The sequence below is a fragment of the Chelonia mydas genome, chromosome 8, assembly GCF_015237465.2.
Source record: "Chelonia mydas isolate rCheMyd1 chromosome 8, rCheMyd1.pri.v2, whole genome shotgun sequence".
Taxonomy (NCBI): domain Eukaryota; kingdom Metazoa; phylum Chordata; order Testudines; family Cheloniidae; genus Chelonia; species Chelonia mydas.
This window is the reverse complement of record NC_057854.1, coordinates 49,848,564-49,874,234: the sequence shown is the minus strand read 5'-3', so window position 1 is coordinate 49,874,234 and position 25,671 is coordinate 49,848,564. Positions and strand designations below refer to the sequence as shown.

The 25,671-nt window shown below is 51.4% G+C and overlaps 1 protein-coding gene and 1 long non-coding RNA gene across 4 annotated transcripts in view; one reads left to right on the top strand and one right to left on the bottom strand.

Annotated features, from left to right (window-relative positions):
* Window positions 1-25,671, bottom strand: part of BRINP2 (BMP/retinoic acid inducible neural specific 2) — a 58,387-nt gene that overhangs the window by 18,468 nt on the left and 14,248 nt on the right. The window contains exons 1-3 of one of the 3 annotated variants that reach the window (XM_043520916.1): window positions 18,218-18,336; window positions 15,398-15,725; window positions 691-881 (exon numbers count right to left, since the gene is read on the bottom strand). In XM_043520916.1, coding sequence (XP_043376851.1) covers window positions 691-881; window positions 15,398-15,651 — 445 coding nt within the window. In that variant the 5' untranslated portion in view covers window positions 15,652-15,725; window positions 18,218-18,336. Of the gene's footprint in view, window positions 1-690; window positions 882-15,397; window positions 15,726-18,217; window positions 18,337-25,671 lie in introns of those variants that run through there. The other 2 variants (XM_007061163.4, XM_037907444.2) reach the window with 2 other exon arrangements.
* Window positions 17,144-24,043, top strand: LOC122461418. The gene is made up of 3 exons (XR_006283286.1): window positions 17,144-17,952; window positions 19,839-20,004; window positions 20,105-24,043. It is a non-coding gene; the product is annotated as an uncharacterized LOC122461418 (long non-coding RNA).

Genomic DNA, 25,671 nt, shown 5'->3' with positions numbered 1-25,671 from the left:
CCTGGCAGTGCTGAAACCAGCTGTAGGTGTTAGCCTAGGCTAAGTGGAAATGTCTGTCTGCTCCCAGCCCCATGGTCACTCAGTAAAGAGTCCCCATGCTTATTGGAGCCCTCGTATTTAGGGCTTGTTCTGCTGCTGCTTGTACCCCGTTGCTCCGAGCTGCTCCCAGACATCGAAAACATCCATGCGGCTCTTTTAAAACCCACCTCCTCTCTCTGCTGCTCTCCTTGCCAAACACTAGTTGCTGTTTTTATGGGCCCCACCAAACCAACAGCAGCCAAGATTTTCCAAAGTGACTAGTGGTTTGAGGGACCCAACCTGAGACACCAGAAAGGGGCCTGATTCTCAGGAAGTGCAGCACATCCACCCTCCAAAAAAGAGGCTCTTTTCAGGGTTCTCAGGTTGGGACCCCAAAATCACTCGCTGCTTTGGAAGATCTTGGCTGGTCGTCACTTCCGCTGCTGAGCCAGCAACAGTGGTTCCATGAGCAAGCAGCATCCCCAGAACCGGGCAGACCATGCTCACATCTTGATGCTGCTACATAAGTGAGGCAGGAAAGGTAGAGGCCATCTTGCTTGGGCCAGATCCTCAGCTGGTGGAAATGGACTTAACGTCACTGACATCAATGCCAATTTGCACCAGCTGAGGATCTGGCCCCAGGAGCATAACGTTGGCACAGCGGGCACTTACCTCCCAGAGTGGCGGAGAGCAGGAAGTGCGTCCCGTATTTTTTAATCAGGTTTTCCGTAATCTGTTGCAGGCTGGGCCTTCGTCCCAGGAGGCGGATATTCCGGATGAATTCGGGGGCCAAGGGCAGCGGCAAGCTGAAGAAATCTTTCCTTTCCAAGGCCAAGTTATTCACCTTCCAGCGGGCAAACTCTCTGGAGAAAGAAGCCAAGGAAAAGCAGCCATGAGCTCCAGTATCCAGGTGAGAGGGAGGGGAGGGTGGGGAAACAGGAGAGAACATAAATCCCCATCACAGTCACAAAGGCTGTAGTATGTACTGGTCACTGCACTGCCTTCCATTGGGGGGTGGGGGAGGGTGAAGGTAGCTCTGAGGAGACCCAAGCAAGATCAGGGCCCATTGTGCTAGGCACTGTAACAGGCACCTCGTGAAACGGGCTCTGGCCACAAGAGCTCACGCTGTAATAGATTAGACAGGATTCTCATCCCCACTTGTGACGGGCTGGACTAGGGTCCTCCCATACCCGTCCCAGGAAAGTATAGTAGAGGGGTCCTCCAAGTATAGAGAGGCTGTATGGGATGTAGCCAATCGGGGCTAGCCATTCACAGGGTTGCAGGCTAGTATAAAAGGAGCTGCAGTGCAGCCCAGACTCAGTTGCTGCTTACAGCCAGAGGAGTGCACGTGGTGCTCCTGGCTGGCGGAAGGGAACTGCAGCACCATGGACAGCTCAGTGTGGGCACGGCCTTGGGGAGCGAGAAAGAGCTGCTGGCTGAGGTAAGGGTGAAGCTTTGGTGAAGGCTGGGGCTGCAGGGAAGTGGCCCAGAGAACTGAAAGTGGTTGTTAAAGGGACATGGTGGCCTGTGGCTGTGACTCTTAAGGTCCCTGGGTGGGGACCTGGAGTAGTGGGCGGGCCTGAGCCTCCCCCATAGGCCACTGGGGAAGTGACATACAACTGGACAGTGATAAACCCCAGAAGGGGATCTGAACTGTTAAGAGGCCCAGCTGGGGCCAGAACAGACCAGAGCAGGAGAAGAGTCTCCAAGAAAGAGGCCCTGCTGGCACGGCTCCCTCCCAGGGCCAGCAGCACTGAACAACTTTGTTGCACAGACACCCCAGAAGGGCTCTGTCTGAGTTGTGTTCCATATACACTGTGAGAGACTCGGCTAGAGGGGTCACCTCAGACTGAAAGAGGGGCAGACACACCCAGCCAGCGGGTACTCCTGAGAGGTGGGGTGCCACCCCATTACACACTGTACAGATCGGGAACTGAGGCCCAGAGCCCAGGCTCACAAAGGGAGTCAGTCGTAGAGCAGGGAAATTGACCCAAGTCTCCTGCATTCCAGCCCAGGGCTGTAACCACAAGGCCAGCCTCCATCTCCTTCAGCTACCACCTCCCGTAACCACAAGGGCAGCCTCCCTCTCCTTCAGCTACCATCTCACATCATCTCAGTTGCTTTCCCTTCATCTGCGGAGCCAGGCAAAACCCAGCTCCCTCTATGCTCTGTCCTACAGGCACGCTGGCTGCCTTTGTGGTGGAGTACATGAGCCCCCGCTGGCATGCAGCGCAATACAAATCCATGTATATATGACAAGTCCCACATGTGTGCTGGAAACATCTCCTTTGGAGGGAACCGGGATAGGGATATTGCAATATCACCTGATTAAGTATGCCCACAGAGAACTGAATAGATTAGGGATTTAGCCAGAGTCTCTCATAACTGGCAGTAACAGACTATATCTAACAGGTCTAGCTCCCTCCAATGCGCCCCTCGTATGATCAATAACTCTGCTCTGGCAGCCGAGAGGAGAGACTGGAATGGAAACAATTCCAGCTCAGTTCAAAGGAGGTAGGGGTGAGAGAGAATGGATGGAAGCTGCATGCACAGCTGCTATTCCAAAGACCAAGGCATGGCAAGAAGTTGAAATGAAACAAATTCAGACTGGGAGTAAGGCACAGTGACAATGATGAACCACAGGTAAATCTTCCCAAGGGATGCTCCGTCACTTTGCAGCGTTAGCTGAGACTGCATGGATGGCCTCCTCTAGGATATGCACTGGTTCCACCACACGTTAAGGACCTAAAGTGAGGATCACTGGGTGAGGTTCACTGGCCTGGGTAATGCAGGAGGTTGGCCCAGATGATTGCAATGATCCCTTCTGGCTTTCCAGTCTCTGAATCTACCCATCCCCTGCTGCTGAGGCATCCAAAGTCTTTTCACGTGTAAGCCAAATTCGAACCAGCAAGTCCATTGATTAAAAAGGCCAATCCATACTGGAAGCAACTGTTGACTCCCAGCTAGGTAGCCACCACAGCCTGGGTGGGAGAGCCCCTTTGAGTAGGGTTTTCTCTGGGGAATTGTCCTGCTGTCATAATACCACATGTGATCCACACCAAGCAGTTGACGGTTTGAAGGAGGCATTTACCACCCTTTGATCTAAACAGATTAACCCGTAGGCTATCACAGGCATTTCCCCACACCGCAGCCCAGTGAATGCTTAGGGGGACATATCCCCAGTCTCAAAGGGTTGATCGGTGGAATGGCGTGCATGTGAGAATGCTCACCAGCCAATGGTGCAACACATTTGTAGGTAGTGTGGCCAGGCTAGAAGTGCTATGTGGACTCGGCTGACAGCACAGTGATCCCATCTGGGAATTCTGCAGTTGAAACCTTTGCTCTGCTATGCAGCTGTGTGTATCAGCTATTCCTGGTGGGCAGGGTGCTGGAAATGTTTCCAAGGTTAGATATACAGACCGGTACTCAGAGCTAAGGCAGAGATGCCAAAAGTTCAGGCTTGCTCCACTGACACCTTGCCAGAGGGCTGCATCTAATCTGGAGGAACATTTGCCGAAGTTCAGAAATGAAAAACGCATGCACACAGCTATGCTGTTTGCTTCCCCCTTGCCTCTCCGGTGACAGACAGGTGTGGACTGCTGGCTGATGGATTCCACCCACAAGACAAACTAGTAGCTGATCATTGTTCTCCTCGTGCAATTCCCACCCTGCAGATGGTTTCAGAGAGCCCGAGCCAAAGCCAGCTGAAATCAATGAAAAGACTGCTGATGGTTTTGTATTAGCATTCAAAAAAGGCGCATGGTGATCAGTATTATGGTAACATGAGATCAGGGCCCCAGTGTGCTATGCACTGTACACACATGGCAATGGAGTGCCTGCACCTTAGATCTTGCAGCCTAAGTAGACGAGGGGTGGGAGGGGAACTAGATGAAGTGTCTTACCCAAAGGGGAGGGATAGCTCAGTGGTTTGAGCATTGGCCTGCTAAACCCAGGGTTGTGAGTTCAGTCCTTGAGGGGGCCATCACCGCTTGACACAGCTATAGGTGAGAGGAGACTCAGTCCCTGGTATGCTGATGTACTTACATGTAAATATAATTGTACGTGGAGATTGAATAAAAAGGATTCGGAAGGCTGGGGCTCTGGCCTGTTAAAATCATTTGCCCTGGCACTCTGCCCCTCCACATCTAAGATACTGGGCTATAGGACACGGCCGTTCCCTGGGCATGCCTGAGCTAAGGGGACTGAGGTTTAAAATGTTATTACCCTGTAAATACAGTGTTGTCTCTAACATAGAAACAGAGCTATGTTGTCTCTAACATAGAAACACTGCTCCTATTGAAACTACAGGCAAAACTCCCGCTGACCCGTCTGGGTCTGCTTATGAATGGGAGTAGGACAGAAGGCAGCAGGGGTCCTCAGGAATACCCTCCACAGGTGTACACAGCCCCACCGCCCAGAGCTCTCAAAGCAGTGTGAGGCTGCCACCTTTGCTGCTATTCCCAGACAGGGCTGTTGCAGGAACAGGGTGGAAGGGAAGGCCTGATCTGATGCTTTGCCACACAGTGTGAGAGTCTGCTCAGCTATGCCACCTCCTGGAGGTGGAAATTCTGGGAATGGAGGGGTACAGGAAAGGAAACTAGTTTGACCAATGGAACTCAAACGCATAACCTCTCTTGGTACATAGCACCCTGGAAGGGCCGTATTACCCCTGTTTTACAAATGATGAACTGAGGCACTGAGAAACACAAAGTAACTTGCCCAAAGTCAAGCAGGCAGTCTAGGGCTGAGCTAGGGATTGACTCCAGATCTCCTGGGTCCCAGCTCAGTGCCCTATCCCCTAGATCATCCTTCCTACTCAGCTGTTACCCTGTCAAAAGCCCTGCTAGTGCACAGGGGTTTATACCCACGCTGTGCCAAGCATTGCGCCCCCTCGCCCTATGGAGGGGCACCACCAGGGGGAAGGAGGTTGGCAGCATGTGCTGGTATTGGGTAATTTGGTAAGTAACATCTCAACATCTGCAGCCTGAAAAATGTGCCATATGATACAGGCCAAGCCCTGTTTAGCAGGACTCCCACATCCCTGGCACCATCTGCACTCGCTGCAAGCCCGGCATGGAGGCAATTTACCAGCCCGCTGTGTTCCCAAACAATGGCCCCATAAACAATGATTGGCCAATTTCATTCTAATCTTTGCAATTTTTCTCTAATTAAAATCAGGCTGTGGCTTTCAGCCGGTTTAATGAAGGGTGATTGGGAGAGATGGAGGGGAGGCTGGGGGGAGCAGCCAGCCGGAGTATCTGCCATCGCTCCAGTGATGGCACCCCATGTGGGTTTTTATTAGGTTAAATGGGCAGCACAACAGCCATGTCAGAGAGCGGACAAGCGCTTGGAGTTGCAGCTGTGAGACTGCAAAGCCCTGAGCAGCCAAGCATGCCTGCATGCCTGCCCTCTTCACAATTGGCCTGGCCTAGGAATTACCACCACTGACAGCCTAGGGCTGCTCCGTCCCCAGAGGCTATTCCAGAGGGAGAATGGAGGCTCAGGTTTGGTGCTTTTTTTTCATTTCGGTCACTTGTTCCTTTCCACCACCACCTTTGGGCTGTGGGCCCAGCTCCTCTCAGGGGCCCAGCTGAACAGTGAGTCAGTGAGAGGGGTGAAGTCTACTATGCAGGGGGGTGACGTGCTGGGAGCAAGGAAGAGGGTGGGAGGGAGAGCACCCCTGGCCGGGAAGGACTGAGAAGAAGAGTCTGTCCAGGGGCTGAGGGAAGAAGACCAAAACGTCTGCGTATAGAGAGCTGGGAGAAAGAGCAGGGGCTGGTGTTTGGCGATAGGCCCTATTTATCCCACTATCCCACTCTCCCCTGACTATGTCTGAGATCTGTCCTCTTCCAGCCACAAGTGTGGGGCCCACGTCTCAGCAGAAGCCTTATGTCCCTTGCCTGGGGTACCTGTCTGTCTGGAATCATGTCCCTCTACTTTGACCTGGGAGGAAGAAACCTCCCGGCCCCATTTCCTCACCTCAGACAAAGCCTCCTTTACTCTGGCTGATGGGTCGGAGGGGCAGACGCTCCTGCCATCAGAGGTCGTGGGCTAGGCCTTGGGCTTTGTTGGATGGTTAGCGGTATGGACTGGGCACCTGTCAGAGGGGCTGGGTTTTGGCTTTGAGGTCTTGCTCCTAAGTCAGCATGTGTGAGGACTTAGGAGGGAGAGAAGCTTTATTCTGACAAACCTGTTACACCCTATGGTCAGTGTCCCATCCTCATCAGCAAAGCCCCAACATATATCAGTGCTGGGCCCCCATACATCAACGCCCCTAGTCCTGTTCCACAGCAGCTCCCTGGCTCTCTCAGTGCCTACCCAGCTCTGCCAAAGCACTGCCACCCTGCCCTGCCTCACCTCTGGCTGTGCCAACCTGAGCACTGCCCCGCTCCCCCGAGGCACCTCAGCCCTGACGTTTAGCAGTGCCTGCTCTTCCTGCTCCCCAATGTGACTTAATCAGCACTCCCTGCTATTCCAGTTTGTGGCCATGTGCTAGCTTAGCACATGCCCCACAAGCTTCCCCCACACTCGATTCACAGGGGACCGACAGCAAACCTGAACGCTGGGCTCCACCCGGCAAACAACAGCGCAAATCCCCAGTGCCATGCAGGTCCTTCTCAGAGAGGCTCTTTAGATCCAAGTGCAGAAGCTCTGTCAGGTGGAGGTGGATTAGTTTACCCTGAGTTTAACGGTTGTGCTATCAAAACAAATCCAAAGGGTTGCTAGCTGATTACATGCCTCAGAGGAGCTGAGAGACAACGGTTGCCTTAATGCATGTGGGGTTCTTTCTTCCTGTCCCACCTTCGTCACCAGCATTTTCTCCGGAGACCTCTGGGTCCCACAGCAGCAGCATGGAGGCCAGGGTGGTGGTGGTGAAAATCAATCCCCTGAAGGCACCAGGGTTCATAACATTCATAACAACAAGCTGATCACAGCACTGACAGCAGCTGCTTTGTTTGTTGTCAAAAAGGGCCTTGTACTGAATCTCTGCTTTTCTCTGCCTTTCAAAACCCACCTCCCTGGCTGTTAGGGTTTTGTACAGAAAACCCCCATACAGTCTTTTAGAGATAATTAGGTGCATTCTGATACTCATTAAAGTGAGAAACTGACAGCACTGATTAGAGGAAGGCAGAGTGTTAGGCAAGCAATGTGCAAGATTCCCACGCACGCAGCTCTGCCAAAGTGCTTCCATCATGACCCCTGCTATTCCAGCCCTAAGTTTTCTGCTGGCTAGAAACATCAGATGCATCTAATTGTAGGTGGATGGGAGAAGGAAGAGAACAGTGAGCAAAGGCACCCCTTCAACTCAGGACACGGGGGGGAGGAAAAAGCCCATCAGTGCCTATCTGAATAGCCGCCCGAGGTTCAAGGCTAGGGTGTTATTAATCAGCAAAAACAACTTGTGTCATCACCCCCCTCTAACTGGAATTCTCATTGTTTCCAGTACATGCCTCCCCAGCTAGAGATGACCTTCAATTAATAGTTCCCCAGGCCACTCTACTCATTCATGGCTAATGCAAGAGCTGGTTGAAAAAAAGAGAGAGGTTTTTTTTCCAGGAGTGTTTTCAAAATTTTCTAAACAATTTTTCTTCCAACGGTTTCAAAAGGGTTATAATTTCTTTGGAATATTTTGTGAAAATCTGTATTTAAAATTATTTTGATTTCAAAATTTTTCACTTTTTCCTCCAGTTTTTGGGAACTGGGGGTGGTTTGTTTTCTGTTTTTTGCCCTCTTTTTCATTTTTCCACTAAAAAGGGGAGAGAAAAAGAGGGAAATAAAGGGGAAAATGAAAACTTTGACATGTTTGGATTTGGGGTTGTCCTGAAAAATGGAAAACTTCAAAAAAAAAAGCCCCTGGGCCTATGATATTTACATGCATGTAAAATGCTACATATACTATAATACATTGTATTATACCTTGCCTACAACAATGGGGTCCTAGTCTGTGCCTATTGCAATATAAATAATTACTACACCACAAAAAAACCTCCATTAAAAGAACATTATTAAGGTTGCAAAGTCAAGCGTTCAAAAGTTAGGAAATGCTAGAATTAAGGTTGCCTGTGTCACCTTAATTTGCCCCCCCTTGTGCGTATGCTGTATGGTACACTCTTTAATTATGTGATCACATACTATTTTTCCCCCCTGGAGTTCTGTCTCCTTCAGTGCACAGGCTGGACAGCGCTCACTGAAGGATCAGCTAGCCAATATTTTGTTTTCTCCTCATTGTTCAATGGGTGGCCCCAGGCCTTATTTACGGCACACTATTCCAACCCTGTCTGAAGATACAGTTATTAATTTCCTCATGGGCTTCTCTGTGGTGTTTGTCACTCCAGTATAGGAGTGCTTCACAAATATTAATTCATCGTCACAATACCCCTGTGAGATATAAGGGTATTATCTCCATTTTCCAGATTAGGAGCGCACAGAGATAAAAGTAAAACCCACTAATTTTAGAGACACCTAGGGCCCAGTTTTTTTAGAGAACTTAGTATTATTTACAGTACATTATGTGTTTAAAGCGCAGCTCCCATTGACTTCAGTTGCAGCGATGCAACTCAGTGCTTCTGCAAATCAGATCACAGGATCTCAATTCAGGCACCCAGAAAATGAGGAACACACAATTAGTGGCCCTCTGTGAAAAGCTGTGTTTAGGTGACTTGCCCAGCGTCACACAGAATCTCTGTGGCAGAGGCAGGGATAGAATTCAGTTCTCCAGGGCAGCATTTGACTGCCTTAGCCATGAGACCATTCTTTCTCTTCTTGCAATCCCCTGCCTCCTTCACTACACCCATTCCCAATTGCAACAAATGAGGCAAGGTCCTACAGGCAACAGCCTCCTTCACTACACAGCCTGATTAGTCTCCAGAGCAGATCCATGCCACATACCAAATGAGGCAAGGATTTTGTGGAAGAAAATTGTGTGTGATCCTGTAATTAACAATGGTATCATAATGCCTGTGCACAAGGGTGCCAAATTAAGGTTACACACCAAACTTAATTCTGGAATTTCCTAACTTTTGAGTATTTGACTTTGCAACCTATGCCATTTTTAATGTGTGTGATTTAATGGGTTTTTAAAAAAGCAAACTGAACAAACAGAAATTCTGTCACGTGGCATCATATTGACACCCCATATGATTCATTGAAGTCTGACATCACGCCCACATAAAATAATGAAGTGGCTAATATGAGTCTCAATTAATAAAGAACTAAAGGAGGGTAATATAAATAATGCCAATCGACATGGGTTTGTGGAAAATAAATCCTGTCAAACTAATCTGGATATATTTTTTTAATGGGATTACGCATTCAGTTGATCAAGATAATAGTGTTGATGCAATATATTTAGACTTCTGTAACGTGTTTGACTTGATACCACACAACATTTTGATTACAAAACTAGAACAGGACCAAATAAATATGGCACACTTTGAATGGATTAAAAACTGGCTGACTGATAGATCTCAAATATAACTTTATACGCTGAATCATCATCAAGCGGGTGCGTTTCTAGTGAGGTCCTCTGGGGATCAGTTCTTGGCCCCAACATTTTTATCAATGTCTTGGAAGAAAACATAAAATCATCACTGATAAAATTTGCAGATGACCCAAAAATTGGGGGAGTGGTAAATAATGAAGAGGACAGGTCACTGATACAGAGTGCTCTGGATTGCTTGGTAAGCTGGGTGCAAACAAACAATATGAGTTATTTTGACACAGCTAAATGTAAATCTGTACATCTAGGAACAAAGAAGGTAGGCCATACAAACAGGATGGGGCACTCCACCCTGGGAAGCAGTGACTCTGAAAGAGATTTCGGGGTTATGGTGGATAATCAGCTGAACATGAGCTCCCAGTGCAAGGCTGTGGTGAAAAGGGCTAATGCGATCTTTGGATGCATAAACAGGAATCACAAGTAGGAGTAGAGAGGTTATTTTACCCCTGTATTTGGCACTGGTGCGACCACTGCTGGAATCCTATGTCCAGTTCTAGTGTCCACAAATCAAGAAGGACGTCGATAAATTGGAGAGGATTCAGAGAAAAGCCATGAGAACGATTAGAGGATTAGAAAACATGCCTTACAGTGACAGACTCAAAGAGCTCATCTATTTAGCTTAACAAAGAGAAGGTTAAAGGATTACTTGATCACAGTGCATAAGTACCAGCCTGGTGAACAAATATTGGCTAATGGGCTCTTCAATTGCGCAGAGAAAGGGATAACAAGAAGTGGAAGCTAGACAAATTCAGACTGGAAATGTGTGTATTTTTAATAGTGAGGGTAATTAAGCATTGAAACAACTTCTGAGTGGTAATGGTGGATGCTCCATCACTGGACATCTTTAGGTCTTTGGGTGTTTTGCTAAAAGCTCTGCTCTCGGAATTGTTTGGGGGGAACTTCTCTGGCCTGTTACGCAGGGGGTCAGACTAGAAGATCACAGTGTTCCTTTCTGGCCTTGGAATCCAGGAATCTGCAGGGTTGGAACCCTGCGCTCCCCAGCATAGATCTCTGCCGCTGGAGCTGATGGAGGAACTGTAGTAGTAGTAGGTGGATAGCAGTATTATTAGCCTCTTTCTGGACCAGCACTAGGAGAGGGGGATGGGACAACTTGCCAGTAGGTTTCACAGCTATTTGCTGACAGCAGAGGAATGATATGGTTCAGGAATCTTGGGTTCCATTCCAGACTCTGGAGGGGTGTGTGCTCCAGTGGGCACAGTCTTTTCTGCATCTGTTTCCACACCTCCCCAAGCTTGACTGTTCTGTACCGTTCCCTCCAATCTGTCCCTGTCCCAGTCCTGTTTCTTCCCCACTCCTGGCTCCTGATTCCAGTTCAGTTTGCCCCACATCGCTAGTCCCAGTCTCCACTCTCAGGCCTCTCATTCCAGTCCCAGTCTCCTTGCCCAGCCAGTCTGAGTCCACCTCTCTCAACTCTTCATCCAGTCTGTCTCTCTCCTCTGGCTTTAGCCTCCAGTCAGCCCCTGCCAACCTGCTCACCTTCCCTGTCCCCTGTGGCTCTCTGACCCAGCTCATCATCTGATCGCAGTTCCCCCTCACACCCACTGGTTCCCAGTCTCTCCCTCATTTCCTTCCTCAGCTCCAGTCTTTCCTGGCTCCCACTCCAGTTTCCTTGCCTAGCCACTCCCAGCCTGCCCCCACCCCCACCCCAACTACCAGTCACATTTCCCCTCCCCTCTAGTCCCAGTCTCCTCCCAAGGCTCCTGGTCCCAATCTACTCCCTCATGTCCGCCTCTTGTCCCCTCTGTATTCGAACCAGGCAGCTGCCTCCGCCATGGGGGGTAGGCCCAGCAGGGAAGTCACAGAGAGCACAGGGGAGCCCAGATCCCTGCCCTCAGTTCCAGTGGCCATTCTGGCTGGGCCCGGCCTGTGGCAGCCCAGAGCTGCAATTGCAGCAAAAGTCTTGCTCGGCCCCAGGTTGGCGCATGCTCAGCGTGGATGAAAGCTTCAGGGAATTTACCTTTGAAGTACTAGCCAGTCTCTATACAGTACCTCTAGGGAGGAGGGGGTAGATTAGATTGGTCTCAGTGGATTCTGTGCTAGCTCCCATTGTGAGGGTTGCTTGGGGTTTGTGACACAGACTCCTGCTGGTTCAGAACTAAACAAAGACCCACCAGAGTCCTTTCCCATAGGCCACCACATTGCTCCTGGGGTTATGACTTTGGGTCGCCTCTTACCACAGTCTGCCTGAGGGCTGGGGCGGGGGGAGTCAGTTCCATCACCCCCAAGCCCATGTGCTTCCCAACACTCCTGTCCATTTACTCCAGATATCTGGGGCGAGCCGTGGCTGAACCAGGCAGGAAAATAGGTCCTCAGAAGAGCTATTTAAGGGTGAAATCCACAACCCTTTGTGCAGGAGACCAGCCCAATGCCTAGGCACCACTGAAGCCTGAGGACTTAAGCAGGGCTAAAAGGGAGGTACACGCCCTGTCCGTTTCACCCCCGACGTGAGAAAGTCAGGGATTCCCTGTGCCAATGGGGAATCCAGCTGAGCTTCCAGCGGGTGACCAGACAGGCACACAAAATACCACCCAGATTTCACTTCCCCAACAATTTTGTGCTCATGCTTTCCCAGTGAGCAATGTCCTCTCCAATAGCCACACAGCCCTGTGTCCCCTACCCTCTGTACATTGGTGCTAACAAGCAGCTCCCTTCCCCACTTCTGTCACCCAAATGCCTCTGGCACCGCAGTGACAGCCGTGGCAGATTAAAGCGGAGTTTTCCGGATGCCAAGAGCAAGATGTTGATTGCCTTCAAATAGTCATCTTTTCTTTTCTTTTCTCCTCCCTATCCCCGCCCCCAGCAGAGCCTCTCTCTGCACCTCACAGACTATCTTTGTTTTGGCAACCTGCCTCCTCTCCAGAACCTGCTCTTCTGAAAGGGTGTAGAAATTAACCCTTTGTATGCGGCGGCAGGTGAAGATGCCTTGTCTCGTCTTTCTCTCGTGGAGGAATCCTGTGAGCCGCCTGGGTTGCACTCGGACAGAATGGGGCAGCCTTTTCTTAGTCGCTGACCCAAGGCTAGACTGGAGCAAGGAGCCATCTTTCCCCTGCCTTGCGTCCACCATGCAGGGGTCAGGAAGGATTGCAGCCCCTGTGCTCAGGACAGTGGAAGGAGCACTCCCTCCTACCACTCCTGGGGACATGGAAGGGGGAAGCCAAGGCTCCATTTCCCCTCTTCACTGATCACTGGAGCTGGCTGGGCAGATGGTGGGGGGAGTGTAGGCTAAACCATTCTAAGAGATGGTACAGGGAGGGTGCATGTGTACCCATGGAACGAATGGGGCTCTATGTCCCCCTCTAGTGGCTGCTCCACATCAGAGGTTAATGGGCCTACCATAGCCTCTCATGCTTTTAGCTTTGGGGCTAGGGTGATCAGATGTTCCGATTTTATAGGGACAGTCCCGATTTTGGGGGCTTTTTCTTATATAGGCTTCTATTACCCCCCACCCCTCGTCCCGATTTTTCACATTTGCTGTCTGGTCACCCTATCTCAGGCTGAAACCCCAAGTTGGGGAAAGGGCTGTACTTTCCCAAGCCACAATCTCTCCCTGAGGTAATACAGCTCCAGGCTGCCCCTCAGCGCAGGCCATTGTGCCAAGCACCCACCCTGGCCCGTCGCTGTGAGAATGACATGCTAACAGCCTTTCTCTGCTGCGCACAAGGGTGTTGAAAGGTTGCAGTCTGGGAGCTGGCAAAGCACTCAGGGATGCTCAGATGGCCAGGCCAGAGACATGAAAAGTGGTGTTGTTAGAGCTATCACTGTTATCCCTGCCTATAAAATGATCCAGCCCTTTATCAAAGCGCATCACGTTGCCTGACTTGCTCCTGCAAGACTCAGCCCCACAGGCCCTCTCTGACATAAGCTCCGAGAAGAACCTGTCCCTGTTTGCTCTACATATGCAAGCAGGATGGCCTATAAATAGCATGTCTATCCCAGCGCTCTCTGAAATCGCAGTAAGGTCTGACGGCATCACGGGGTTATTTGTTTTTTTTTCCCTTTCTCAATCACATTTAGCTTTGGTTCAACCTGCTTGTGCACCGAGTTGCCTGCTCTGGATTCCAAGGCCTGGCTCGCTACTGCACCCATCAGAATTCATCCTGCTCCTGCTCTAGGATCAGCTCTGTGCCAGCTGGTGAGGTGAATGACACTGAAGCCTCACTGATTTGCACTTGCTGGCCCAGATTATGCTGAGTACAGTGGAGAGGGGGAGGAGGAGGGCTTTTGGGAGCCAGATGTGGCCAGTTACAGCTTCCTGAATCTCTACCCCTGGACTCAGACAGTTTAGAGCAGCATCAAACTGCACCAGCTGGCTATGGCCCCATAGGGATCACATGGCAGCTGGAAACTGCCAAAGGACTAGGCACATTGGGCACTCCACTTGCTGCTTCCTTCCACCTTTACATTGACATGCCCTCTGCACTACTAGGGATATCCCCGAGAAAGCCTGGAGGGCGGTTTCTGCTCCCTTGGAATCCCCTGATCAGCACCCAAGGATGGAAGATCTGAGAATCTGGGCTGTTAGCATTATTTATTTCTAGTACAAGAGAGGCTAGAGGCTGAAACTGAGATCAGGGCCTCACCATGCCCAGACCCGATGCACCTCAGGACGGGGACTGGCTCATACTGTGGGCTGCACAGCCTGGCTTAAAAGCTCATGTCTGACTGGGACAGGATTTGCCCGAGTTAGTGACTCCGTGAGTAAATGAACAAACACAATACCTAAAAACCCACCCTGGGATCTAGCATCCCCAAACAGGCTTTGTTCAGTTATTTAGACAAAAGGGGTTCAATTATGCATGACAATATTTCCTTGTTAACTAGTTCCGCCTCTCAGCCGGCTGAAGCCCCAGGGTGGTCAGTGGAGTAACGCAGGGAGGTTAGCAAAGGTCGGGTGTATTTGATTTGGAAACTCCTTAGGCCTAATCCAGCCCTGGCTTTCATGAATTTGATCCTTTCTATTTAAACTGCAAACCCAGGGCCAAATACCACTTGCAGACGTGTGTGTGTCATTGAGAAGGGCAGAATTTGGCTCACACTGAGTGAGCCTCTTGCGTTATCCCCAGTGGAAACGTACGAATGCGCATCAAAGCAGCAGAGTTGGGACAGTGATTCCTGAGGATTTGCCAGGATCTGTTTGCAGTCACCCAGTTCATGGGAGGGGGAGGGGAGGAGAGTCACCCCATGGGGGCTTATGTGGGAATTAAGAGGTGAAAGGCACTCCTATCTCAGCAGATCTGTTATATTCCACTAGAGGACAGCAATGCACACACATGCACATACACACGCTAGCTCAGGGGTGGCCAACCTGAGCCTGAGAAGGAGCCAGAATTTACCAACGTACTTTACCAAAGAGCCACGGTAATACGTCAACAGCCCCCCATCAGCTCCCACCCCCACTCCCAGTGCCTCCCACCCACCAGCAGCCCCACCAATCAGCGCCTCCCCCTCCTCCCCACACCTCCCGATCAGATCAGCTGTTTCGTGGTGTGTAGGAGGCTCTGGGGAGGAGGGGGAGGAGCGAGGGCATGGCAGGCTCGGGGGGAAGGGGCTGGAAGGGGTGGAGTGGGGGGCAGGGCCTGTGGCAGAGCCAGGGGTTGAGCAGTGAGCACCCCCCGGCCTACTGGAAAGTTGGCACCCGTAGCTCCAGCCCTGGAGTCGGTGCCTATACAAGGAGCCTCATATTAACTTCTGAAGAGCTGCATGTGGCTCCGGAGCCACATGTTGGCCACCCCTGCGCTAGCTTGTCATATTTGCCTTCCCCACCCTGTCTCTCTTTTCTCCCCTCCTCTCCCCGCGCGTTCACCTCGCCCCTGTAGAGAGACAGCCTCCTAGGGAAGGAACACCAGCTCCCCCTCTCACCTGTAGATCCTGTACCTGGTGGTGAAACCCTGCCCGTAGCGCTCGGCGAAGTCAGTGTATTCCTGAGCTCGGCGAAATGGTCCCCGGTCGGTGAGCAGCCAGTCCAGCGGCGCCTGGCCGGGGGAGGAGGAGGCGGCATGCTGGTCAGGCACCGGGCTGGCAGCGGTGGCCGCTACCAACCCCCAGCAGCACAGACTCAGGGCCGATGCCCATGGGACCATCAGCCGGAGCCCTTCAAACTGCTGCCACCTCATGCTTCTCCTGCGCGGTTGGCTTCTTCATTCTCTCGCCACTCTCTCCCCCTCGGTGCTCCTCAGGGCCTCCAGCGCTGCAACGGCATGAGGGGAAGGGCATTAGTGAGAGAGACCGACAGGCAGAGAACCCACTGGTAGCTTATGTGCTGTTACGCTGGGTACTGGGGAGAAACGCATAGCGGCACATAGCTAGGTCCGAAACCCATCGGTGGCTGTTTGTTCTACCCTGACTTTGGCATTTGTCAGCGTGTTTGATGCTGGATTCCAAAGTCCTCTCTTTACCAGAACAGCTACCACATGGGCAATATCAGGACAGGCTTGCCCCACGCTGTCCCACCAGCTTAGCTCAGCTCTGATCTGGAAGAAGCAGCTCCCATGAGTAGGGGAAATTCCTTCTCCATGACCTGTTCTAGCCTTGAGCTGTGGCGGCTGACCAGAGCGCCCCGGGTCTCGGCTATGGGATGGTGATGTGGGTGGGGTAGAGAGACACAAAGGGAGAAGGTGCAGGGCTCCAGGACAGAGGGCAATTCACGAGGTTTGGGGACAAAGCTTCAAAATGCAATACCACTTTGACAGATTCCAGAGGGTGTCGGGCATGCCACTCCCCCCAGTTTCATCCAGTTCATTAAATGCCCTGCCGTTTGGCAAAAAGGCAGCATCATATCTGGGAAACGTTTGCTGTTCTCCTCCAGGCCCCCTGCTGATGGTGACCTTCCAAGATGGGCCTGGCCCAAAGATAGCTCCTTGTCCATCCCGCCGCAAGGCATTTTTGCAACGTGTTGCTATGGATGTGACTTCTTGGGGCAGCTCCAGTGGAGATTTCTATGGGCTTCCATGGATTTAGGATCTGAGACCTAGCATCTCATCTCAGGGTGTGCATCTAACCCCGAGGAGTCATAGCTACTTGCTTGGGGACCAGTTCCCTTTAGCATCACTGTATCCGAAACCACGCCCGGCTGCTACCTTGCTCCTTAATTGTGTGGCACCCTTCCCAACCCTCCCTCCTTTGCTGCATGGATGCTCCTACCCACTGACTGGACCTGCCATGCACACAGAGAAGTGGATTCATGTGCTCTGGATGGGGTGCACAGTCCCAAAAGCCACTATCTAGTATGTGCTCACTCTGCACACACCTACTGCGCCCAGCTTATTCCTTTGGTCCAGGGTTCTTATTGCTGAGGAAATGAAATGCTCAGTAACAGCAAGGGGAACAATTTGTCAGCATCACAGTCCTGACTGCCAAATCAACTAGACAAACAAACAAAAAAAAACCAGACAGCCAGAAAACCAAACAAACCAATAAACTGTTGAAGAAACATGTATCACTTCCAACCAAGGTCAGAGCTCTGCAAAGCACAGCTTCCATTTAGGCACCAAAGTGGTTAGAAAACTGGGCCAGGAGCATCCCTCTGGGAGTGGCTGGGTGGGAAGTGCTTTGTAAAGGTCACTCTCAAGGGAGGCTGCTAAGCACTTGACAATTTGGTCCTGGGCATCTTCTTTTCCTGGGGCTGGTACCTGATGTCCAGTCCAGGCAGGCAAAGAAATCCTCTTTCACAACCATTTCCCAAGTGCATTAGCACATAGAGAAGGGCCCCTTTATCTGTCTAACATGGCAGCCTGTCCCTTTAAGGGTCAGCTGGCCCTCTCCAATTAGCGCCCTCTGTGCCATAATTAGCTGCCTCTCCTTCTGAGGAGGTGGGATTAATGGGGCCATTTGTGAGTATGGTGAACACCTGTGCTTTGTAAAAAGAGAGAGAGAGAGAGAGAGCGAGCACAGTTGGGGGACAAGCTGTGGTAGCAACTGCAGAAAGCAGCTATTTCTGGCAGGGTGTGCTACCCCCAGGGTGCAGTGGAGGTCTCTGGGAGAAGCTTGTGGGCTACATGAGGAGGAAGGCAGTGGAGGAAAGCTGCTAGGAGAGAAAGAAGTCTCTGGGGAGAAAGTGCCCTGCTATAAGGAGCAAGAACTCTGCAGGCCTGTGGGAGTAGGGGTAAAGAGCAGGGAACTCCAATGAGCAATAGACTGTGAGAGAGACTCCAAAGGAAGCATCCTGGAATCCAGCTTTCTCTAAAGGAGACAGAAAGCCTTCAATATAGACTAGAATGGGCTCAGTTCTCTGCCCCAAAGGTAGGTGGAAGAACAAGACTTCTGTTATCCTGGAAAGGGCCTGAACTTGAGAGGTGACCTGGCTGGAGGGCTGGGCCCCAGGAGATCCAGGCTGTTGGAGAACCAGCTTGGCTGACAACTGGGTGGTGCTGGAATAGAAGAATCCCTGTGTCCTGATTTGAGGGGTTGCTCTGGTGGTGAGTACCCCCTATTGCAGTCTGCCACTAGTGGCAGCCTTTATTTACACTGTATTGGTTCTGCCCACAAGGGATCTGATACTGGAGCAGTCTTAGTGAGAGACCAGAGTCTCCCACCCATCTGGTGGCTGGCTGGGTCAGCATTTTGCTCATAACCAGATCTGACCTCAAAGCAAGACCCTCATGGCCCCTTGGCAGGGAGTGACCCAATAAGGGGCATCCTGTGGTAGATTCAGGAGGAGGTGTGGTGAACCTGTCTTCTTACCTCGTAACAGACATTTCAGGTGGGATTTGAGTGCCCACCCGGAATGGATGCTCGGTAGGAGCTTTGCTTTGTGAGTCAGAGTTTCCTGCTTGCTTGATTGGAGGCGGGGTTGGATGAAATGGTGAGTTACAAGGTTCAAGGCCTTCTGCTCAGCAGAATCTGACTGTGGATAGAGCATTTTCTTCCTTATTAGGGGTTTTTCTCAGGCAGAGAGGACTAAAAATATCTACAGAACAAAGAGGAGTTCAAAGTCTGCACCAACACTTTTGACTTGGGCTCTTTTTTTAGCTGAAATAAATGCAGGGGTGTAAAAGTACATATCTGGAAGCACTTGTTGGCATGTAGTTAGGCGATTAAGGAGGCACTTGCTGGCCATGCCTGAAGTTGCTACTGTCACAGTGATGGCAAGTCTGCCAGTGGGGGAGGTTCTAGCTCTGGAACAACCTTCCAGAGGAACCCAGACTCTGACTGTCTTTAGGAAACACTGCAAGGATGTCATCTTTAGAAAGCCTTTCCACCGTAAGTGATGCTCCCAATTCAAACACTTTTTAATCCAATCCCCCTTAAAAAAACCCCTAAGCCAAGCAGAGTTCTGACCCAGTAAAGCAAGAACTGCCAGAGACTCCATGAAGTCTGCTAGGGGCTTTGCTATTGATTTTACGTGGAAGCTGCTGAGATAGGGTTTTCAAGGCAATTCCTGCTTGCTATGGCTCATCCCCGGGCTCTTATTATGGTGCCAGGAGATTTTGACCAATTAAGCTCAAAACAACAAGCCCCCGTCTGCACAGCTGCTTCATGTCTGTCTTTGGGCTTTTCCAGAAGGTGAAGTCAATCTAACTGGTAGATGACCTCAAACTGTAGATGCAACAAACACACATGAGAGGAGCAAACATCAAGTAACCTGGGCAGATTAGTGGCTAGGGGAAAGGGCTAGGAATCGGGAGACTTGGTTTTCATCCCTGGTTCTGCTCCCAAACCAGTGTGACCTTCGCCAAACCTGTTCCCTTCTCTCTGCCTCTGCTTCCCCCATCTTCTGACTTACAATACTTCCCTTCCCCTGGAGATATATGCATGACCCTTCTATGCAAGAGCTATTCTTATGTGGGTGGCAGGAGACAAAGGGATTTTGGGGACCAACAGAGCAGTGTCCCACCCCCTGAAAAAGGAAATAAACAGAACAGATATCGACTGGAGCCATCAGATTCAAGGGAGTTTATTTACAACCTGCCTCCTTAATACTGTTCTAATGTTTGGGGTTTTTTTTCCTGTCTCTGAGCATGTGGGATTGGAGTTGGAGGCTGGGAGGGGGAAGCGTCCCTGGCGAAGAGGGGGGAATCTCTTTCTTTCTCTCTATAAGTGGCCCACACCATGTAAGGGCTTTTGCTCTACTGTTCTAGCAAATATGTTCCCCATCAAAACCATCTGGGCGATGTGATATTAAGAATTATTTCCATATGTTTAGCAAACTTCCTTGTGAGTCATGAGCAACATTTACAGCAGGCAGATGCTCGAGCTCGCCCAGCTCTGCCAGTGCCTCTCACTCCTGATCCGAAACCCCACTGATATGCCAGTCCTCGGCCCCCATGCAGCTCTAATAATATGTCTCCATTATTACCTGCAGCAGCCCTGCCATTCCAGTGCCAGGCTCTCTCGCAGCGCCGCTAATGCATGTCAATCCAGACCAGGAGCATCCCTCTGCGATGCGTCCTGGGCCTCCATTCAGCTCTGCTAATGCATGTCAATCGTAGCTTTAAACACCCCCTGCTAATCCAATTCAGGGGCCCCAGGTAGCTCTTCTCATGAATCTCAATCATGCCTTGAACACCACCTGTTGTTCTATCTCCCCCCCGCAGCTCTCTGTCTTCACACTTCATTTTTGCCCTGCAGCACCGCAGCTCTCTGAGTACGAGGCCCCTCACAGCTCGGACAGCACTCACCAATCCGGACCTGCTGTTCCAGCCTTGGGCCTCGTCTGAGGAGAGGTGGGGTAAAGGACGGGCGACATCTGAACAACGCGTAGCCAAAGGAGAGATTTCCAGGGCTTTGTCACTGCAGGTCTCGCTTTCACAAAATACCTCGGCTTCCCCTGGTGTAAGCGCAGGGCAGCTGGAGGGAGCGGTGGAGGTGGGAGGACAGTCACCCTCCGCACACAGTGATGGCTGTTGTTAAACGTGGAGAAGGGCTGAATCTCTGGCCTCCCACCAGCTTCTCTGGTATTTTCAGCTGCCCATCCAGGGGATAACCTCCTGGCAACGCGCTAGCAGCTGACAAACTGCCCTTTCTCTACTCCAGCCGCCTGGGCCAATGCCCACTGAAGTCAATGGAAAGACTCCCACTGATTTCAAGGGGCTCTGGATCAGGCTCTGTGTTTACTACCCCTTGCTCCTCCTCCCTCTCTGAGGGTCTGATCCTGCGCCGTGCACTCTGAACACCCACTGACTTCAGTGGGATGTCCTAGGCGCAGAGCACCTCTCCGGATTGGGCCCCTCTCTGGGGAGGAGGTGTTGAGCGAGGAGAGCGCCCTGGCCAAGAGTCAGTTGGCTCAAGGCTGTTCCCCACCATTGTGGCACCAAACCTCATAGGTGGAGACTGGACTGGGGGTTCCCCAGAGCTGGGGCAGGAGAAGTGGGGAGGCCCGAGGAGGAGGGAAAGTCAGACGGTGGAGCGAGACCAACACTGGGAAGATTCAGGGCAACTAAAGATCTTGGAGCACCTCATATGAGAGAGAAGCAGGGACCTCTGGAGGAGAAAAGGAAGGTGGGGCTCAGGGCCTCCAAAGGAAGAGAGGGATCAAAGGTGTAACAAGGCTGGTGCCTCCTAGACATGTTCCATGGCAGAAGGGGGAGCAGTCAGCAAAGATGGCTCTTCCTCTCAGATGTGGCTGATTTACAGTGAATCCTAGCACTTTCTGATTCTCTCTTTCCAGCCCGGAAGCAGATTCTTTCCCAGCGGCCCAGTGAAGGTTTGGGGGGAAGGTGTGTTGTTCCTCAGCCCTGCAGGCCCGGTGGAGCTATCAGACATAGAGCTGGACTCTATTCTTGCTCGTGTACGGTCGCACAAATTGTTCGCTACCTTCCAGTGGCAGTATCTTCCTTGCAGGGGGTGAAGCATGAGCCAGAAAGAAGCTGGCTTTGTTTAGAACTGGAGTGTGAATGCCTTCATTGCTGGCAAGCCGTTACTGCCAATCTCAAGTGCCCAACCATCACGGGTCAGGCCCAGAAGGCTCATGACCCTGGTTTAAAATCAGGAGATTGAATGGAAAAAAAAAAATCAGTGGGAGGTTCTTTCTTTGCACCTTTGGGGTGCACTCTGGCCATGTGGTCAAGCTTTTCTCCTCAACCAGCAGGGCTAGAAACTTCTTATTGAAAGGGGAGCTGCAATTCCCCCATAGTCACCTGAGTCCACTGGGCCTTCAGTTACTCAGATACAGCCAATTGGAGTCAACGCTCATCAGTGTAAGAGGTTGACGATTGGCCTTTAGGGATCCTGGGCAGAGGTTGAGCGGTTATCTCTCACACAAGTTCCTTTTCCTTGTCAGTTGAGCAGATCTGGTTATGGAGTCACAGGAAGACAATAAACGGCTGGTTGGCCGGTTAGGGTTTTTTGAGTCCCCTTTTGGAGCAGGGCCAAACTTTAAAAGACTCTGGTTTGGGTCATCCCTGAAATAGGTTGGACGTGCACTAGTGAATGAGAAACAGTTGGAGACGCTGGCCTCATGGATCAAGTCTCTGTCTCGTATTTGAAAGGTTCTGAGCCCTGGACCATTTTGCAAGGTGTAGCTAGGAGTAATCTACCCTAGGCTTTTCCATAGCACCAAGTGCCAGAATGAAATTAACCAAGGCCCTTTTTTGGCCGAACATCAGGAGGCTTTCCTAACGGAGAGATCTACTGGGCTGTATATAGCCTCCCAAAGGAATTGGCAGAGACTCCATTGCTGGTGATTTCCAACTGTCTGGGTCAAAACACTGGAGAAAGGATTGTATAGGGAAATCCTGCATTGGCCCCCGAGGATCAGACTCAGGAGCAAATACATCAGGTGCATCTCTTATTTCTGTGGTTCTAGGGACTGATTGCCCTTCTGCAGAAATAAGAAGTGGCTGTGAAGCTCTGACTCCAAAATGCTATAGAGCTAGAACGGGACACGTGGCACCAATTCACCTGCTCCGATTCAGTTGCCCAAACCCCTTCTGCTGCTGTCAAGCTCTGGGCTGCTGTCCTCAGTGCCCCAGCCTCATGCATGTCGCCTGGGGCCGCCGCTCTTAGGAATGCCCAGGGACCCACGGCAGGCCTGTTGCCCTAAGGCTATGCAGCCACTGCACCCAGAGAGTGCTGCCAGGGGAAGGCTCCCTCCAGGGCCCATGCTTCACCCTGCTGTTTTGCTGTCGGTTCTGCATGCGCAAACAGGGAGCGGTTATCCCCTCCTCCAGGCCTGCACTGAGCTCCCCTGGCACTGCTGATGTACCTGAATGGAAAATGTAACAAACAATTCACTACAGTGATCATCTCTCCCCTGGGGCCCAGCAACAGGGAAGAGGAGGAAGTAAACCTACAAGCTACCATATATGGCACTTCCAAGGGTCCCATGGCTACTCCAAATCCCAGCTCTGCCCGGTGGCTTTTAATCTTTAACCTTTTCAAAGGGAACAGCCAGATCCCCTAAATGGAATCAGTGGCAGTCAGGGACCTAAATACTTTTGAGGATCTGGGCCTGAGAGACTGGGGGCTCGTTCCTGTGAGGTGCTGACTTCAGTGGAGACTGTGGGTGCTCTATCAGCGAGATGGAGCCCTTGCTGAGTAAGGAGTGAGCTGGGACCAGAGCTGTACTTGTGACTGCCCTCCAGGGCAGGGGGGAGCTCCTGTCTCTCTGACACTCACTGTTTTCCTGGACTTAGCTGCAAATCCTCTCTTGTCCCTTGTCCGGCTTCTTTTCCTCCTCCCCAGCCATGACATCAAGTGAGTGACAGAAATGTTCCAGCACTGAGCGCAACTGGCCGGGCATCAGCTCCTGTGACCTGCTGGCCCTGAACTCTGGCGGTGGGGTGGCGTGTGTGTTACACAAACAGGGTCACCCCTGTTGCAGAAGGGGATACAGAACAACTGAGCAGAGCAGAGCCCAGGCGATCTGGAGGCTGCTAGACTCCCATAGGGGTTTTGGGCTCTGTTCTCCTTTCATTCACACCAGGGAGGATCGCCATGCTACTCTGGTGTGACCTCAGCCTAAGTGGAAGGAGAACCAGGTGCTCAGATTATAGTGGCTCTGAGCAGCAATTAGAGCAATTCCCTCTCTTTTCACTGCCCTGCCGACTCCTTGGTTGGGGCAGCAGGTTTGCACCCGCCACGTAGCGCTGTGCGTGTACCGGAGTGACTATTAACTAGCTGATGCCCTGTGACAGCTGTGAGCTCTTTAACAAGCTCGCAGGCTCTCCCTTTCATTAGCTGGGATCAGGGCGCAGAGCCATGGAGGGGAAATCAGGGCTGTGTCCTGCAGTCTCGGACTGAGACAGACAGGCAGAGTATTCTCACGTAGGAAGACACTCCAGTCTCCCCAGCGTCTAGTCTTGCAGTGCTGCATCCAGGAAGGATTGTCCAGTGGTTAGGGCACTAGCTGGGGAACTGGATTCAATTCCCTCTCCACCACAGACCGCCTGCCTACCCATGGGCAAGTCCCTTAGCCTCTCTGTGCCTCAGAGCCCCATCTGTACAACAGAGATCCTAGTAGGACTTCAGAGAGGCGCTGTGCTGGCTTGATTGCCTAGCTCCCTGCTGCTAAAAGGTCTAGAGCCACCAGTACCCTGGTTGCACCTATGCTCCTTGCCCGCCACATATTTTCATGCATTCCTTGCTGTTCATAACACAACATGTGCTGTCGCTTGTGGAACTGGATGCTGTGGGAGGCACCTGGGCAGAGCCACTGGCACCCAATGGCAAGAAATCTCCATGGCATTCTAGTGTTCCCATAAAGCAGACAGCACCTTTCCCTTCGAAGGCAGAGATGTTCCTCATTGCGTTTCCCATGCCTCCCCCTTGCAATATCTCAAACAGGAGAGGCTGCCGGTGTCTTGTCCGGGACACGTGGTGTGACACTGAACTGGGTCCAAAGTGATTATGCTGTGATTATGCTTGTTGGCGGGCCTGATCCGAAGCACACTGAAGTCACAGGAAAGGATCCCCTGGACTTCACAGGGCCCAACCCAAAGCCGAGTGAGAACTGTTTCTTTGCAGAAAAGAAATTTTTTTTCCCCTCCCATCACATGCATGCTGGTTTGTTACTGCAGAGCGGTCCTGGTGCTGGGTTGTGTGGGCTGCTCTGATCCTGCTGGCAGGCTGCTGGGCACCGGGCAGTTGGATTTGGTTGTTTTGATTGGGGCAGGGGGAGAAGGGAAGGAGTGCTGAGTGTGTTGCAAATACATACAGAGGCACTCTTTCTCTCACACACGTGCGCACACATACACTCACGTGGATGCTTTACCCTAGAGAAGGGGAGGCAAATTTTGGGCTTGTCAATACCTCTCTTTGATCCTTTCTCTGCTTCTCAAATCAGTTCCCTCACAGAATATTCCTCCTATAAATGGATACTCTGGGTATGAGACTTTACATTAGGGCAGCTTCTCCAGGGGTGTCTGTGGGCTGTCCATGGCCCAGAATGTCTGCAGTGCTGAGTGCAAGGGCTACTCCTCTCCCAAGTTGGCTTTCACAAGGGGCAGGGTACAGAGGGACCAGAATGAGGGGCAGAATTGGCCCTAGTGGGTGAAAGTCCCTTCTTACTACAGCATACTCTCTCAGCCTCATAGATCAAAGCCAGGCGCTGCACATCTTCCAGGCTGCTGGTTAACACACACCTTCAGGTAGACTGCAAGGACAATAGAAATTAGAGCTTGAAAACCCTATTAGGTCATCTTTCTCCTGTGGCTAGCGCAGGGTGGTTCCCTTTGCTGCATTCTCCAGTGCTTTGTCTAGCCCAGCTTTCAAATGACTCAAGCAACAGGACTCCAGCTGCTTCCCTCGGGAGCCTAGTCCACGGTCTAATAGACCTGACTGATAGGAAATGTTTTCTGATACTCGCGCGAAATTTTCCTTTGCTTAATTTCACCCCATCACTTTGCTTTTACAGTGTCTCTCTCTCTCTCCACCCTGGGGCCAGATCCCTGGCTCGTGTGAGTTGGCACGGTCCCACTCACATCAGGGAAGCTACACTGGTTTACACCAGCTGAGGATCTGTCCTGCCGTACCTAACTCTGTGTATGGATTCCTATATTATCTGTCCCCAGCTGCACATTCTTCCTTGACACAGTGAGATGCCCATCTGTCGTCAGAAAGATGCCCCTGGATTAATTTTGATGCTCTGTCACTGAGACTTCAACTGCCCTGGTCCCCAGAGGGGGTCTGTCTGTCTTGGAGAAGGAGCGGGGAGGGCTGCTGGTGTCTGGTGGCAGGAGGCATTCCTCCAGTGCCCC